A 17,583-nucleotide genomic window follows, 5' to 3' on the forward strand; every position below is an offset into this window, starting at 1 on the left:
ATATATAGGAGACGGGGACTGAGGCCTGTTGGAGAGAGAGAGAGAGTTAATATATAGGAGACGGGGACTGAGGCCTGTTAGAGAGAGAGAGAGAGTTAATATATAGGAGACGGGGACTGAGGCCTGTTGGAGAGAGAGAGAGTTAATATATAGGAGACGGGGACTGAGGCCTGTTGGAGAGAGAGAGAGTTAATATATAGGAGACTGGGACTGAGGCCTGTTGGAGAGAGAGAGTTAATATATAGGAGACGGGGACTGAGGCCTGTTGGAGAGAGAGAGTTAATATATAGGAGACGGGGACTGAGGCCTGTTGGAGAGAGAGAGAGAGAGTTAATATATAGGACACGGACTGAGGCCTGTTGGAGAGAGAGAGAGTTAATATATAGGAGACGGGGACTGAGGCCTGTTGGAGAGAGAGAGAGAGAGAGAGAGAGAGAGTTAATATATAGGAGACGTACTGAGGCCTGTTGGAGAGAGAGAGAGAGAGTTTATATATAGGAGACGGGGACTGAGGCCTGTTGGAGAGAGAGAGAGAGTTAATATATAGGAGACTGGGACTGAGGCCTGTTGGAGAGAGAGAGAGAGAGAGAGAGAGAGAGAGAGTTAATATAGAGGAGACGGGGACTGAGGCCGGTTGGAGAGAGAGAGAGTTAATATATATGAGACTGGGACTGAGGCCTGTTGGAGAGAGAGAGAGAGTTAATATATAGGAGACGGACTGAGGCCTGTTGGAGAGAGAGAGAGTTTATATATAGGAGACGGGGACTGAGGCCTGTTGGAGAGAGAGAGAGTTAATATATATGAGACTGGGACTGAGGCCTGTTGGAGAGAGAGAGAGTTAATATATATGAGACTGGGACTGAGGCCTGTTGGAGAGAGAGAGAGTTAATATATGAGACTGGGACTGAGGCCTGTTGGAGAGAGAGAGAGAGAGTTAATATATAGGAGACGGGGACTGAGGCCTGTTGGAGAGAGAGAGAGAGTTAATATATGAGACTGGGACTGAGGCCTGTTGGAGAGAGAGAGAGTTAATATATAGGAGACGGGGACTGAGGCCTGTTGGAGAGAGAGAGAGAGAGAGTTTATATATAGGAGACTGGGACTGAGGCCTGTTGGAGAGAGAGAGAGAGAGAGTTAATATATAGGAGACGGGGACTGAGGCCTGTTGGAGAGAGAGAGAGAGTTAATATATAGGAGACGGGGACTGAGGCCTGTTGGGGAGAGAGAGAGAGAGTTAATATATAAGAGACTGGGACTGACGCCTGTTGGAGAGAGAGAGAGAGTTAATATATAGGAGACGGGGACTGAGGCCTGTTGGAGAGAGAGAGAGAGAGAGTTAATATATAGGAGACGGGGACTGAGGCCTGTTGGAGAGAGAGAGAGAGAGAGAGAGTTAATATATAGGAGACGGGGACTGAGGCCTGTTGGAGAGAGAGAGAGTTAATATATAGGAGACGGGGACTGAGGCCTGTTGGAGAGAGAGAGAGAGTTAATATATAAGAGACTGGGACTGAGGCCTGTTGGAGAGAGAGAGAGAGTTAATATATAAGAGACTGGGACTGACGCCTGTTGGAGAGAGAGAGAGTTAATATATAGGAGACGGGGACTGAGGCCTGTTGGAGAGAGAGAGAGAGAGAGTTAATATATAGGAGACGGGGACTGAGGCCTGTTGGAGAGAGAGAGAGAGAGAGTTAATATATAGGAGACGGGGACTGAGGCCTGTTGGAGAGAGAGAGAGTTAATATATAGGAGACTGGGACTGAGGCCTGTTGGAGAGAGAGAGAGAGTTAATATATAGGAGACGGGGACTGAGGCCTGTTGGAGAGAGAGAGAGAGTTAATATATAGGAGACGGGGACTGAGGCCTGTTGGAGAGAGAGAGAGAGTTTATATATAGGAGACGGGGACTGAGGCCTGTTGGAGAGAGAGAGAGAGTTAATATATAGGAGACTGGGACTGAGGCCGGTTGGAGAGAGAGAGAGTTAATATATAGGAGACGGGGACTGAGGCCTGTTGGAGAGAGAGAGAGAGAGAGTTTATATATAGGAGACGGGGACTGAGGCCTGTTGGAGAGAGAGAGAGTTAATATATAGGAGACGGACTGAGGCCTGTTGGAGAGAGAGAGAGAGTTAATATATAGGAGACGGGGACTGAGGCCTGTTGGAGAGAGAGAGAGAGAGAGAGAGAGAGAGAGAGAGAGAGTTAATATATAGGAGACGGGGACTGAGGCCTGTTGGAGAGAGAGAGAGTTTATATATAGGAGACGGGGACTGAGGCCTGTTGGAGAGAGAGAGAGTTAATATATAGGAGACGGACTGAGGCCTGTTGGAGAGAGAGAGAGTTAATATATAGGAGACGGGGACTGAAGCCTGTTGGAGAGAGAGAGAGAGAGAGAGAGAGAGTTAATATATAAGAGACTGGGACTGAGGCCTGTTGGAGAGAGAGAGAGAGAGTTAATATATAGGAGACGGGGACTGAGGCCTGTTGGAGAGAGAGAGAGAGTTAATATATAAGAGACTGGGACTGAGGCCTGTTGGAGAGAGAGAGAGAGTTAATATATAGGAGACGGGGACTGAGGCCTGTTGGAGAGAGAGAGAGAGTTAATATATAAGAGACTGGGACTGAGGCCTGTTGGAGAGAGAGAGAGTTAATATATAGGAGACGGGGACTGAGGCCTGTTGGAGAGAGAGAGAGTTTATATATAGGAGACGGGGACTGAGGCCTGTTGGAGAGAGAGAGAGTTAATATATTAATTTAAAAAATAGTTTTTATTTAACTTGGAAAGTCAGTTAAGAACAAATTCTTATTTACAATGACGGCCAAACCCGGACAACGCTGGGCCAATTGTGCGCCGCCCGATGGGACCTCTCACCATTACAATAACCAGGGAGGTTAGCATTTTATATCATTGCCCTCAACACAGGTCCCCTCCCTCCCTCCCCCAGTCTAACCTGTTAATATAGGCCCCCCTCCTCCCTCCCTCTACCAGTCTAACCTGTTAATATAGTCCCCTCCCTCCCCCAGTCTAACCTGTTAATATAGGCCCCCCCCCCTCTCCCAGTCTAACCTGTTAATATAGGCCCCCCCCTCCCTCTCCCAGTCTAACCTGTTAATATAGCCCCCCCTCCCTCTCCCAGTCTAACCTGTTAATATAGGCCCCCCCTCCCTCTCCCAGTCTAACCTGTTAATATAGGCCCCCCTCCCTCTCACAGTCTAACCTGTTAATTTAGGCCCCCTCCCTCTCCCAGTCTAACCTGTTAATATAGGCCCCCTCCCTCTCCCAGTCTAACCTGTTAATATAGGCCCCTCCCTCTCCCAGTCTAACCTGTTAATATAGTCCCCTCCCTCCCCCAGTCTAACCTGTTAATATAGGCCCCCCCTCCCTCTCCCAGTCTAACCTGTTAATATAGGCCCCCCTCCCTCTCAGTCTAACCTGTTAATATAGGCCCCCTCCCTCTCCCAGTCTAACCTGTTAATATAGGCCCCCCCTCCCTCTCCCAGTCTAACCTGTTAATATAGCCCCCACCCTCCCTCTCCCAGTCTAACCTGTTAATATAGGCCCCCCTCCCTCTCCCAGTCTAACCTGTTAATATAGGCCCCTCCCTCTCCCAGTCTAACCTGTTAATTTAGGCCCCCCTCCCTCTCCCAGTCTAACCTGTTAATTTAGGCCCCCTCCCTCTCCCAGTCTAACCTGTTAATATAGGCCCCCCTCCCTCTCCCAGTCTAACCTGTTAATATAGGCCCCCCCTCCCTCTCCCAGTCTAACCTGTTAATATAGCCCCCCCCTCCCTCTCCCAGTCTAACCTGTTAATTTAGGCCCCCTCCCTCTCCCAGTCTAACCTGTTAATATAGTCCCCTCCCTCTCCCAGTCTAACCTGTTAATATAGGCCCCTCCCTCTCCCAGTATAACCTGTTAATATAGGCCCCCCCCTCCCTCTCAGTCTAACCTGTTAATATAGGCCCCCCCCTCCCTCTCACAGTCTAACCTGTTAATATAGGCCCCCCCTCCCTCTCCCAGTCTAACCTGTTAATTTAGGCCCCCTCCCTCTCCCAGTCTAACCTGTTAATATAGGCCCCCCCCTCCCTCTCCCAGTCTAACCAGTTAATATAGGCCCCCCCTCCCTCTCCCAGTCTAACCTGTTAATATAGGCCCCCCTCCCTCTCCCAGTCTAACCTGTTAATATAGTCCCCTCCCTCCCCCAGTCTAACCTGCTAATATAGGCCCCTCCCTCTCCCAGTATAACCAGTTAATATAGGCCCCCCCTCCCTCTCCCAGTCTAACCTGTTAATATAGGCCCCCCCCTCCCTCTCACAGTCTAACCTGTTAATATAGGCCCCCCTCCCTCTCCCAGTCTAACCTGTTAATATAGTCCCCTCCCTCCCCCAGTCTAACCTGTTAATATAGGCCCCCCTCCCTCTCCCAGTCTAACCTGTTAATATAGTCCCCTCCCTCCCCCAGTCTAACCTGTTAATATAGGCCCCCCTCCCTCTCCCAGTCTAACCTGTTAATATAGGCCCCTCCCTCTCCCAGTATAACCAGTTAATATAGGCCCCCCTCCCTCTCCCAGTCTAACCTGTTAATATAGGCCCCTCCCTCTCCCAGTCTAACCTGTTAATATAGGCCCCCCCCTCCCTCTCACAGTCTAACCTGTTAATATAGGCCGCTCCCTCTCCCAGTCTAACCTGTTAATATAGGCCCCCTCCCTCTCCCAGTCTAACCTGTTAATATAGGCCCCCTCCCTCTCCCAGTCTAACCTGTTAATATAGGCCCCCTCCCTCTCCCAGTCTAACCTGTTAATATAGGCCCCCTCCCTCTCCCAGTCTAACCTGTTAATATAGGCCCCCCATCCCTCTCCCAGTCTAGCCTGTTAATATAGGCCCCCTCCCTCTCCCAGTCTAACCAGTTAATATAGGCCCCCCTCCCTCTCCCAGTCTCACCTGTTCATGAAGGTCCATGACCATGGCTCCTTGCTGCTGTGTGCGGTGGTGAGCTGCTTGATGAGAATGATGGACAGCGGGGTGCAGTAACCGTGGAGACAGGGCAGGTGGGTGGAACGCTCGAGGCTCCTCCACGCCCCCACCGGCAGGGGCTGGGGGCTGGCCGTAGGGGGGAGGAGGGGGGTGAGAGTAGCTCTGGTGGGGGTGAGGGTAGTGGTGGCGGAAGCTTTGGTCCTGGGGGTCCAGTCGGATGGAGGGGGGAGGAGGGGAGGGGTGGTGGGGAGGAGGAGGAGGGGGAGGTGACGGGGGGTGCGGGAGAGACGGCCACGCTGGCGACGCGCTGGAGGACTGGAGGAAAGGAGGGAGGAGAGTTAAGTCTTCATCACTCTGATAAGTATCATACATCAACACAATGTCATCACCATAGTTACAATCATCATCATCTTCTTACTGGTCAATATTGACTAGAGCTCAGCACTCCTGACTGACTGGCTGGCTAACTGACTGACTGGCTGGCTGGCTAACTGACTGACTGGCTGGCTGGCTAACTGACTGACTGGCTAACTGACTGACTGGTTGGCTGGCTAACTGACTGGCTAGCTGACTGACTGGCTGGCTAACTGGTTGGCTAACTGGCTGGCTGACTGACTGGTTGTCTAACTGGCTGGCTGGCTAATTGGCTGGCTGACTGGTTTATTGACTGGCTGGCTGACAGGTTTATTGACTGGCTGGCTGGCTAACTGACTGACTGGCTCGCCGACTAACTAACAAACGAACAAAGTCACCAAGCTGAAGAGCACAGTACCAGGTGAGGTAAGTCTCTTACCTGTGTCTGTGTCTGACAGGTGTATGGCAGCGCTCCTGGTGGTAATGGGGGTGGGGGTTAGGGGGAGGTCTGCGACTGTGGGGCAGCTCCCATGGCCTCATTGGTGGAGAGGGGTTGGTGGGTGGGGCCACCGTGGAGAGATCCAGCACGGATTGGCCAGATAGTCGCTGACGCTTTGGACTGGGACTGTCCTCATTCTGTTGGAAGGGATGGGAAGAAAATGGAGAGGGGGAGAGCGAGGAGGGAGGGGGAGAGCGAGGAGGAGGGGGGAGAGCGAGGAGGAGGGGGGGAGAGCGAGGAGGAGGAGGGGGAGAGCGAGGAGGAGGAGAGCGAGGAGGAGGAGGGGGAGAGCGAGGTGGAGAGCGAGGAGGAGGGCGAGGTGGAGGGGGAGAGCGAGGTGGAGAGCGAGGAGGAGGGCGAGGGGGAGAGGGAGAGCGAGGAGGAGGGGGAGAGCGAGGAGGAGGAGGGGGAGAGCGAGGAGGAGGAGGGGGAGAGCGAGGAGGAGGAGAGCGAGGAGGAGGAGAGCGAGGAGGAGGAGGGGGAGAGCGAGGTGGAGAGCGAGGAGGAGGGGGTGAGCGAGGAAGAGAGATAAACAGAGGTTAGGTTCACATACCACCTATAACTCCATCATGAATCAATAGAGATGTAGCAGACCCTCTGATTAACAGTCCATATTGTTGCTCAGTAACACACAGGCCCTACTCTACCCCCATTAACACACAGGCCCTACTCTACCCCCATTAACACACAGGCTCTACTCTACCCCCATTAACACACAGGCCCTACTCTACCCCCATTAACACACAGGCCCTACTCTACCCCCATTAACACACAGGCCCTACTCTACCCCCATTAACACACAGGCCCCACTCTACCCCCATTAACACACAGGCCCCACTCTACCCCCATTAACACACAGGCCCCACTCTACCCCCATTAACACACAGGCCCTACTCTACCCCCATTAACACACAGGCCCTACTCTACCCCCATTAACACACAGGCCCTACTCTACCCTCATTAACACACAGGCCCTACTCTACCCCCATTAACACACAGGCCCTACTCTACCCCCATTAACACACAAGCCCTACTCTACCCCCATTAACACACAGGCCCCACTCTACCCCCATTAACACACAGGCCCCACTCTACCCCCATTAACACACAGGCCCCACTCTACCCCCATTAACACACAGGCCCTACTCTACCCCCATTAACACACAGGCCCTACTCTACCCCCATTAACACACAGGCCCTACTCTACCCTCATTAACACACAGGCCCTACTCTACCCCCATTAACACACAGGCCCTACTCTACCCCCATTAACACACAAGCCCTACTCTACCCCCATTAACACACAGGCCCTACTCTACCCCCATTAACACACAGGCCCTACTCTACCCTCATTAAAACACAGGCCCTACTCTACCCCCATTAACACACAGGCCCTACTCTACCCCCATTAACACACAAGCCCTACTCTACCCCCATTAACACACAGGCCCTACTCTACCCCCATTAACCCACAGGCCCTACTCTACCCCCATTAACCCACAGGCCCTACTCTACCCCCATTAACACACAGGCCCCACTCTACCCCCATTAACACACAGGCCCCACTCTACCCCCATTAACACACAGGCCCCACTCTACCCCCATTAACACACAGGCCCCACTCTACCCCCATTAACACACAGGCCCCACTCTACCCCCATTAACACACAGGCCCCACTCTACCCCCATTAACACACAGGCCCCACTCTACCCCCATTAACACACAGGCCCCACTCTACCCCCATTAACACACAGGCCCCACTCTACCCCCATTAACACACAGGCCCCACTCTACCCCCATTAACACACAGGCCCCACTCTACCCCCATTAACACACAGGCCCCACTCTACCCCCATTAACACACAGGCCCCACTCTACCCCCATTAACACACAGGCCCTACTCTACCCCCATTAACACACAGGCCCTACTCTACCCCCATTAACACACAGGCCCTACTCTACCCCCATTAACACACAGGCCCTACTCTACCCCCATTAACACACAGGCCCTATTGTTGCTCAGTAACACACAATCCCTACTCTACCCCCATTAACACACAGGCCCTACTCTACCCCCATTAACACACAGGCCCTACTCTACCCCATATTGTTGCTCAGTAACCCACAGGCCCTACTCTACCCCCATTAACACACAGGCCCTACTCTACCCCCATTAACACACAGGCCCTACTCTACCCCCATTAACACACAGGCCCTACTCTACCCCCATTAACACACAGGCCCTACTCTACCCCCATTAACACACAGGCCCTACTCTACCCCCATTAACACACAGGCCCCACTCTACCCCCATTAACACACAGGCCCCACTCTACCCCCATTAACACACAGGCCCCACTCTACCCCCATTAACACACAGGCCCTACTCTACCCCCATTAACACACAGGCCCTACTCTACCCCCATTAACACACAGGCCCTACTCTACCCTCATTAACACACAGGCCCTACTCTACCCCCATTAACACACAGGCCCTACTCTACCCCCATTAACACACAAGCCCTACTCTACCCCCATTAACACACAGGCCCCACTCTACCCCCATTAACACACAGGCCCCACTCTACCCCCATTAACACACAGGCCCCACTCTACCCCCATTAACACACAGGCCCTACTCTACCCCCATTAACACACAGGCCCTACTCTACCCCCATTAACACACAGGCCCTACTCTACCCTCATTAACACACAGGCCCTACTCTACCCCCATTAACACACAGGCCCTACTCTACCCCCATTAACACACAAGCCCTACTCTACCCCCATTAACACACAGGCCCTACTCTACCCCCATTAACACACAGGCCCTACTCTACCCTCATTAAAACACAGGCCCTACTCTACCCCCATTAACACACAGGCCCTACTCTACCCCCATTAACACACAAGCCCTACTCTACCCCCATTAACACACAGGCCCTACTCTACCCCCATTAACCCACAGGCCCTACTCTACCCCCATTAACCCACAGGCCCTACTCTACCCCCATTAACACACAGGCCCCACTCTACCCCCATTAACACACAGGCCCCACTCTACCCCCATTAACACACAGGCCCCACTCTACCCCCATTAACACACAGGCCCCACTCTACCCCCATTAACACACAGGCCCCACTCTACCCCCATTAACACACAGGCCCCACTCTACCCCCATTAACACACAGGCCCCACTCTACCCCCATTAACACACAGGCCCCACTCTACCCCCATTAACACACAGGCCCCACTCTACCCCCATTAACACACAGGCCCCACTCTACCCCCATTAACACACAGGCCCCACTCTACCCCCATTAACACACAGGCCCCACTCTACCCCCATTAACACACAGGCCCTACTCTACCCCCATTAACACACAGGCCCTACTCTACCCCCATTAACACACAGGCCCTACTCTACCCCCATTAACACACAGGCCCTACTCTACCCCCATTAACACACAGGCCCTACTCTACCCCCATTAACACACAGGCCCTATTGTTGCTCAGTAACACACAATCCCTACTCTACCCCCATTAACACACAGGCCCTACTCTACCCCCATTAACACACAGGCCCTACTCTACCCCATATTGTTGCTCAGTAACCCACAGGCCCTACTCTACCCCCATTAACACACAGGCCCTACTCTACCCCCATTAACACACAGGCCCTACTCTACCCCCATTAACCCACAGGCCCTACTCTACCCCCATTAACACACAGGCCCTACTCTACCCCCATTAACACACAGGCCCTACTCTACCCCCATTAACCCACAGGCCCTACTCTACCCCCATTAACACACAGGCCCTACTCTACCCCCATTAACACACAATCCCTATTCTACCCCCTATTGTTGCTCAGTAACCCACAATCCCTACTCTACCCCCATTAACACACAGGCCCTACTCTACCCCCATTAACACACAGGCCCTAGTCTACCCCATATTGTTGCTCAGTAACCCACAGGCCCTACTCTACCCCCATTAACACACAGGCCCTACTCTACCCCCATTAACACACAGGCCCTACTCTACCCCCATTAACACACAGGCCCTACTCTACCCCCATTAACCCACAGGCCCTACTCTACCCCCATTAACCCACAGGCCCTACTCTACCCCCATTAACCCACAGGCCCTACTCTACCCCCATTAACCCACAGGCCCTACTCTACCCCCATTAACCCACAGGCCCTACTCTACCCCCATTAACACACAGGCCCTACTCTACCCCCATTAACACACAGGCCCTACTCTAGCCCATATTGTTGCTCAGTAACCCACAGGCCCTACTCTACCCCATATTGTTGCTCAGTAATCCACAGGCCCTACTCTACCCCATACTGTGACTCATGGCATTTCCTCTGAGTGAGAGACATGAATACAGGTCCATATGAGAGTCATCTCCAGTTGAGATGCAGTGAGACATACTTTCACAGGCAGTTGGGGGACACTTTTCAGTCAGCGGTGAGTCACACACTTACCGGAAAGAGCTCGCTCACTCCCTCGTGTACACACACACACACACCAGCTCATGTGCGATTCACACCAGTGTTCATTTCATCAACTACAGAGACTAAAAATATTCAACACACCTATTTTTCAGAGGCAATTGATGAGACTGTAACTGACTAAATAGATCCCCAAAAACTAGAACTAAAAAAGGAAAAATTATTTTTAATTAAAACAAAGTAAATTATCTCTGACTAAAATATGCTATTTGCAATCTGGTGACAACAAATCATTGATGCAAACAAGGCACACACACCATGGCTACCCATGGTGTGTGCCTTACCACCAGGGGGAGGCATGGTGTGTGCCTTACCACCAGGGGGGGGGGGGGGGCATGGTGTGTGCCTTACCACCAGGGGGGGGGGCATGGTGTGTGCCTTACCACCAGGGGGGGCATGGTGTGTGCCTTACCACCAGGGGGGCATGGTGTGTGCATGGTGTGTGCCTCACCACCAGGGGGGGGGCATGGTGTGTGCCTTACCACCAGGGGGGGGGGGCATGGTGTGTGCCTTACCACCAGGGGGGTTATAGACTGAATCATGATGGTCTAGTCTACTGAGACGTTACAGAACAGAGAGAATAGGAGACAGAAGCCGACTTACTGAGGACACTATCTTTGACAGAAAGCTCTAAACAGTCACAGCCGCTGAGTGACGTGTGTGTACACACACACACACACACACACACACACACACACACCACACACACACAACGTGATTGCTAACAGGAAACAGCTGGATCGCAGGCTGCAGACACACACAGTCACACCCACAGGATGCAGGCAGCTGCCACTGAGCAGACTGGGTTTTACAGGCAATAACACCCTCAGCATCGGCACTAGTCCAGTTCAACTCCTGCTTCAGACTGGCACAGACACTGAGGGAGAAAGACACACAAATATCATAACAACCCCCCAAGACATGCTAACCTCTCACCATTACAATAACCAGGGAGGTTAGCATTTCATATTATAACCCTCCCAAGGCATGCTAACCTCTCACCATTATAATAACACGGGAGGTTAGCATTTTATATTATAACCACCCCAAGACATGCTAACCTCTCACCATTACAATAACCAGGGAGGTTAGCATTTTATATCATAACCCTCCCAAGACATGCTAACCTCTCACCATTACAATAACCAGGGAGGTTAGCATTTTATATCATAACCCCTCCAAGACATGCTAACCTCTCACCATTATAATAACCAGGGAGGTTAGCATTTTATATCATAACCCTCCCAAGACATGCTAACCTCTCACCATTACAATAACCAGGGAGGTTAGCATTTTATATTATAACCCCTCCAAGACATGCTAACCTCTCACCATTACAATAACCAGGGAGGTTAGCATTTCATATTATAACCCCTCCAAGACATGCTAACCTCTCACCATTATAATAACAAGGGAGGTTAGCATTTTATATCATAACCCTCCCAAGACATGCTAACCTCTCACCATTATAATAACCAGGGAGGTTAGCATGTCTTGGAGGGGTTATGATATAAAATGCTAACCTCCCTTGTTGCCCCCTCTATAGTTGTGTCACGACACACCCCCCCCACAGCGTCACGACACCCCCCCCACAGCGTCACCCCACCCCACAGCGTCACGACACCCCACCCCCACGACACCCCACCCCCACAGCGTCACGACACCAAGGCAGAAAAAGTAGGTATATTAGACCAAGTTACAGAATGGACCTTGATCCAAACAGATAAACTCAGCTGTTGCGCTCTTCAAAATAGCTGGGAAGTTCAATATCATTACATTAACACTGTACTTGTCCACATAATTCCAGAGACCACCCTGTATGTTATTAATGAATCAATTAATACAAATCAATGACTGTGTTTACCAATCTAACTGCATAATAACATCATGTTAGTCATTTATTTGAATGGTAAATCTTTATTGATAAACTGGGTGAATCAAGATGTAGCCTGGCTCCACCCACAATACAGGTGAATAGATATTCAACAGGAGTGGATGAGTTGAGTTATTGAGCTTGTTGTTGCTCATTTCATTGTATTGGCAAACTGCTAAGAGAACATACAGTATTATTTGAATTGTACCGATCAACATTGGCATAGTTCTAGCTTATTTTATAAAAAAGGGTGCACTGTCTCTTTAACCAGTAATGACATCATTCGTGAGGCAAGGAGGGGACGGCCCAGGAGTCAGTCAGCTGACCCAATAGATCATCTTTGGAAGAGACGCGAGACAGACTGAATAGGAGAATGAACACTTTGTGTGGTAATCAGTTTTGAAAATAAAATCAGCATATTTCGCAAACAAAGTACTAGGAGTAGTGAATTGATAGCTTGTTAGCTTTAGCTGTTAGCTAGCAAGGAAAGTTGGCCTAAAAAGCTGGAAGCTACGGTATCTTCTAGCATTGTCAAGTTATTCTAGCCTGTATGGACATTGTATTTATATTTACCCTTTATTTAACTAGCCAATAGGCCGCCCACCGCCCCTCTAGCCCGCCCACCGCCCCTCTAGCCAATAGGCCGCCCACCGCCCCTCTAGCCCGCCCACCGCCCCTCTAGCCCGCCCACCGCCCCTCTAGCCCGCCCACCGCCCCTCTAGCCAATAGGCCCGCCCACCGCCCCTCTAGCCAATAGGCCCGCCCACCGCCCCTCTAGCCAATAGGCCCGCCCACCGCCCCTCTAGCCAATAGGCCCGCCCACCGCCCCTCTAGCCAATAGGCCCGCCCACCGCCCCTCTAGCCAATAGGCCCGCCCACCGCCCCTCTAGCCAATAGGCCCGCCCACCGCCCCTCTAGCCAATAGGCCCACCCACCGCCCCTCTAGCCAATAGGCCCGCCATGTCACATGTCACTCGCAGGCTAGCAGTGAGTCAGCGAAGTAGACATGATGCAGCCCAGACTCGCAGGCTAGCAGTGAGTCAGACATGATGCAGCCCAGACTCGCAGGCTAGCAGTGAGTCAGTGGAGTAGACATGATGCAGCCCAGACTCGCAGGCTAGCAGTGAGTCAGTGGAGTAGACATGATGCAGCCCAGACTCGCAGGCTAGCAGTGAGTCAGTGGAGTAGACATGATGCAGCCCAGACTCCCAGTGGAGCAGACAAGGTGGTCTATAATAGGAGACCCGCAAAAACCCTAGACCCCCCCCCCCCCTAAGACTCCCACCACATCTCCCCACCTCTTGATTTCAAATCTATGTATTATCCTGGACCACCATTCCTCCCTTCCTGCCCTCCTCAGAAAGCAGCGTCCTCCACACAGCCCAGAGGAATGTACCTGACAGTTTCTCTCTCACCATGAGGTCATATCTGTAAACTCTAGAGGAGCTGTCATCATGACTGTGTGTGTGTGTGTGTGTGTGTGTGTGTGTGTGTGTGTGTGTGTGTGTGTGTGTGTGTGTGTGTGTGTGTCTCACCTTGTCACCCTCCTCTCCACAGGCATGGTCAGGATGACTCCTCCCCCCTACGGCTCCTAGACACAGAGATACCATCATTACTACAGACCCTGGTTCAAATCCAGGCTGGATCACAACCGGCTGTGATTGGGAATCCCATAGGGCGACGCACAATTGGCCCGGTGTAATCCGGTAAATAAGAATGGGTTATTAACGGACTTGCCTAGTTAAATCAAAAAAATATTAACAGTGGTAGACTGGCCCCTAGACACAGAGATACCATTAGAGATACTACATATAGACTAGATGACGCTACGGCTACATATAGACTAGATGACGCTACGGCTACATGTAGACTAGATGACGCTACGGCTACATGTAGACTAGATGACGCTACGGCTACATATAGACTAGATGACGCTACGGCTACATATAGACTAGATGACGCTACGGCTACATATAGACTAGATGACGCTACGGCTACATATAGACTAGATGACGCTACGGCTACATATAGACTAGATGACGCTACGGCTACATATAGACTAGATGACGCTACGGCTACATATAGACTAGATGACGCTACGGCTACATATAGACTAGATGACGCTACGGCTACATATAGACTAGATGACGCTACGGCTACATATAGACTAGATGACGCTACGGCTACATATAGACTAGATGACGCTACGGCTACATATAGACTAGATGACGCTACGCTACATATAGACTAGATGACGCTACGCTACATATAGACTAGATGACGCTACGCTACATATAGACTAGATGACGCTACGCTACATATAGACTAGATGACGCTACGCTACATATAGACTAGATGACGCTACGCTACATATAGACTAGATGACGCTACGCTACATATAGACTAGATGACGCTACGCTACATATAGACTAGATGACGCTACGCTACATATAGACTAGATGACGCTACGCTACATATAGACTAGATGACGCTACGCTACATATAGACTAGATGACGCTACGCTACATATAGACTAGATGACGCTACATATAGACTAGATGACGCTACGCTACATATAGACTAGATGACGCTACGCTACATATAGACTAGATGACGCTACGCTACATATAGACTAGATGACGCTACGCTACATATAGACTAGATAACGCTACGCTACATATAGACTAGATAACGCTACGGCTACATATAGACTAGATGACGCTACGGCTACATATAGACTAGATGACGCTACGGCTACATATAGACTAGATGACACTACGGCTACATATAGACTAGATGATACTACGCTACATAGACTAGATGATACTATATATAGACTAGATGATACTACGCTATATATAGACTAGATGATACTACGCTATATATAGACTAGATGATACTATATATAGACTAGATGATACTGTATATAGAGTAGATGATACTATATATAGACTAGATGATACTACGGCTACATAGACTAGATGATACTACGGCTACATAGAGTAGATGATACTACGGCTACATAGAGTAGATGACGCTACGCTATATATAGACTAGATGACGCTACGCTACATATAGACTAGATGACGCTACGCTACATATAGACTAGATGACGCTACGCTACATATAGACTAGATGACGCTACGCTACATATAGACTAGATGACGCTACGCTACATATAGACTAGATGACGCTACGGCTACATATAGACTAGATGACGCTACGGCTACATGTAGACTAGATGACGCTACGGCTACATGTAGACTAGATGACGCTACGGCTACATGTAGACTAGATGACGCTACGGCTACATGTAGACTAGATGACGCTACGGCTACATGTAGACTAGATGACGCTACGGCTACATATAGACTAGATGACGCTACGGCTACATATAGACTAGATGACGCTACGGCTACATATAGACTAGATGACGCTACGGCTACATATAGACTAGATGACGCTACGGCTACATATAGACTAGATGACGCTACGGCTACATATAGACTAGATGACGCTACGGCTACATATAGACTAGATGACGCTACGGCTACATATAGACTAGATGACGCTACGGCTACATATAGACTAGATGACGCTACGCTACATATAGACTAGATGACGCTACGCTACATATAGACTAGATGACGCTACATATAGACTAGATGACGCTACGCTACATATAGACTAGATGACGCTACGCTACATATAGACTAGATGACGCTACGCTACATATAGACTAGATGACGCTACGCTACATATAGACTAGATGACGCTACGCTACATATAGACTAGATGACGCTACGCTACATATAGACTAGATGACGCTACGCTACATATAGACTAGATGACGCTACGCTACATATAGACTAGATGACGCTACGCTACATATAGACTAGATGACGCTACGCTACATATAGACTAGATGACGCTACGCTACATATAGACTAGATGACGCTACATATAGACTAGATGACGCTACGCTACATATAGACTAGATGACGCTATGCTACATATAGACTAGATGACGCTACGCTACATATAGACTAGATGACGCTACGCTACATATAGACTAGATAACGCTACGGCTACATATAGACTAGATGACGCTACGGCTACATATAGACTAGATGACGCTACGGCTACATATAGACTAGATGACACTACGGCTACATATAGACTAGATGATACTACGCTACATAGACTAGATGATACTATATATAGACTAGATGATACTACGCTATATATAGACTAGATGATACTACGCTATATATAGACTAGATGATACTATATATAGACTAGATGATACTGTATATAGAGTAGATGATACTATATATAGACTAGATGATACTACGGCTACATAGACTAGATGATACTACGGCTACATAGAGTAGATGATACTACGGCTACATAGAGTAGATGACGCTACGCTATATATAGACTAGATGACGCTACGCTACATATAGACTAGATGACGCTACGCTACATATAGACTAGATGACGCTACGCTACATATAGACTAGATGACGCTACGCTACATATAGACTAGATGACGCTACGCTACATATAGACTAGATGACACTACGGCTACATATAGACTAGATGATACTACGGCTACATATAGACTAGATGATACTATATATAGACTAGATGATACTACGCTATATATAGACTAGATGATACTATATATAGACTAGATGATACTATATATAGACTAGATGATACTACGCTACATATAGACTAGATGATACTACGGCTACATATAGACTAGATGACACTACGGCTATATAGACTAGATGACACTACGGCTATATATAGACTAGATGACACTACGGCTATATATAGACTAGATGACACTACGGCTATATATAGACTAGATGACACTACGGCTATATATAGACTAGATGATACTACAGCTATATATAGACTAGATGATACTACGCTATATAGACTAGATGATACTACAGCTATATATAGACTAGATGATACTACGCTATATAGACTAGATGATACTACAGCTATATATAGACTAGATGATACCACGCTATATAGACTAGATGATACTACGCTATATAGGCTACATGATAATAAGGCTATGAAAGGATTAGAGATTTAACCCCTATTGTTGTTTTGATTATCAAACATCTGGACCTCAACATACAAACATGTTTGTGCGAGTTAGCATCTCGTGTGTGTGTGTGTGCGCGTGTGTGAGATCAGAGAGAGAAAAGGACGAGCAACACACCTTACATTCAGAAGCAGATATAGCGCACACACCAAACACACACACACACAAACCACACACACACACCAAAGCCAGTAATCCAGGATTAAAGCAGCAGTTTTCGGATGACATCACACT

At 49.4% G+C, this 17,583-nt stretch overlaps 1 protein-coding gene across 1 annotated transcript in view; it reads right to left on the reverse strand.

Moving 5' to 3' along the window:
- Positions 1–17,583, reverse strand: part of LOC135507198 (E3 ubiquitin-protein ligase RNF38-like) — a 50,252-nt gene that overhangs the window by 10,963 nt on the left and 21,706 nt on the right. The window contains 4 exon segments of the mRNA XM_064926790.1: positions 4,938–5,231; positions 5,234–5,285; positions 5,764–5,960; positions 13,757–13,812. Coding sequence (XP_064782862.1) covers positions 4,938–5,231; positions 5,234–5,285; positions 5,764–5,960; positions 13,757–13,812 — 599 coding nt within the window.

The sequence above is a fragment of the Oncorhynchus masou genome, chromosome 20, assembly GCF_036934945.1.
Source record: "Oncorhynchus masou masou isolate Uvic2021 chromosome 20, UVic_Omas_1.1, whole genome shotgun sequence".
Lineage (NCBI taxonomy): Eukaryota > Metazoa > Chordata > Actinopteri > Salmoniformes > Salmonidae > Oncorhynchus > Oncorhynchus masou.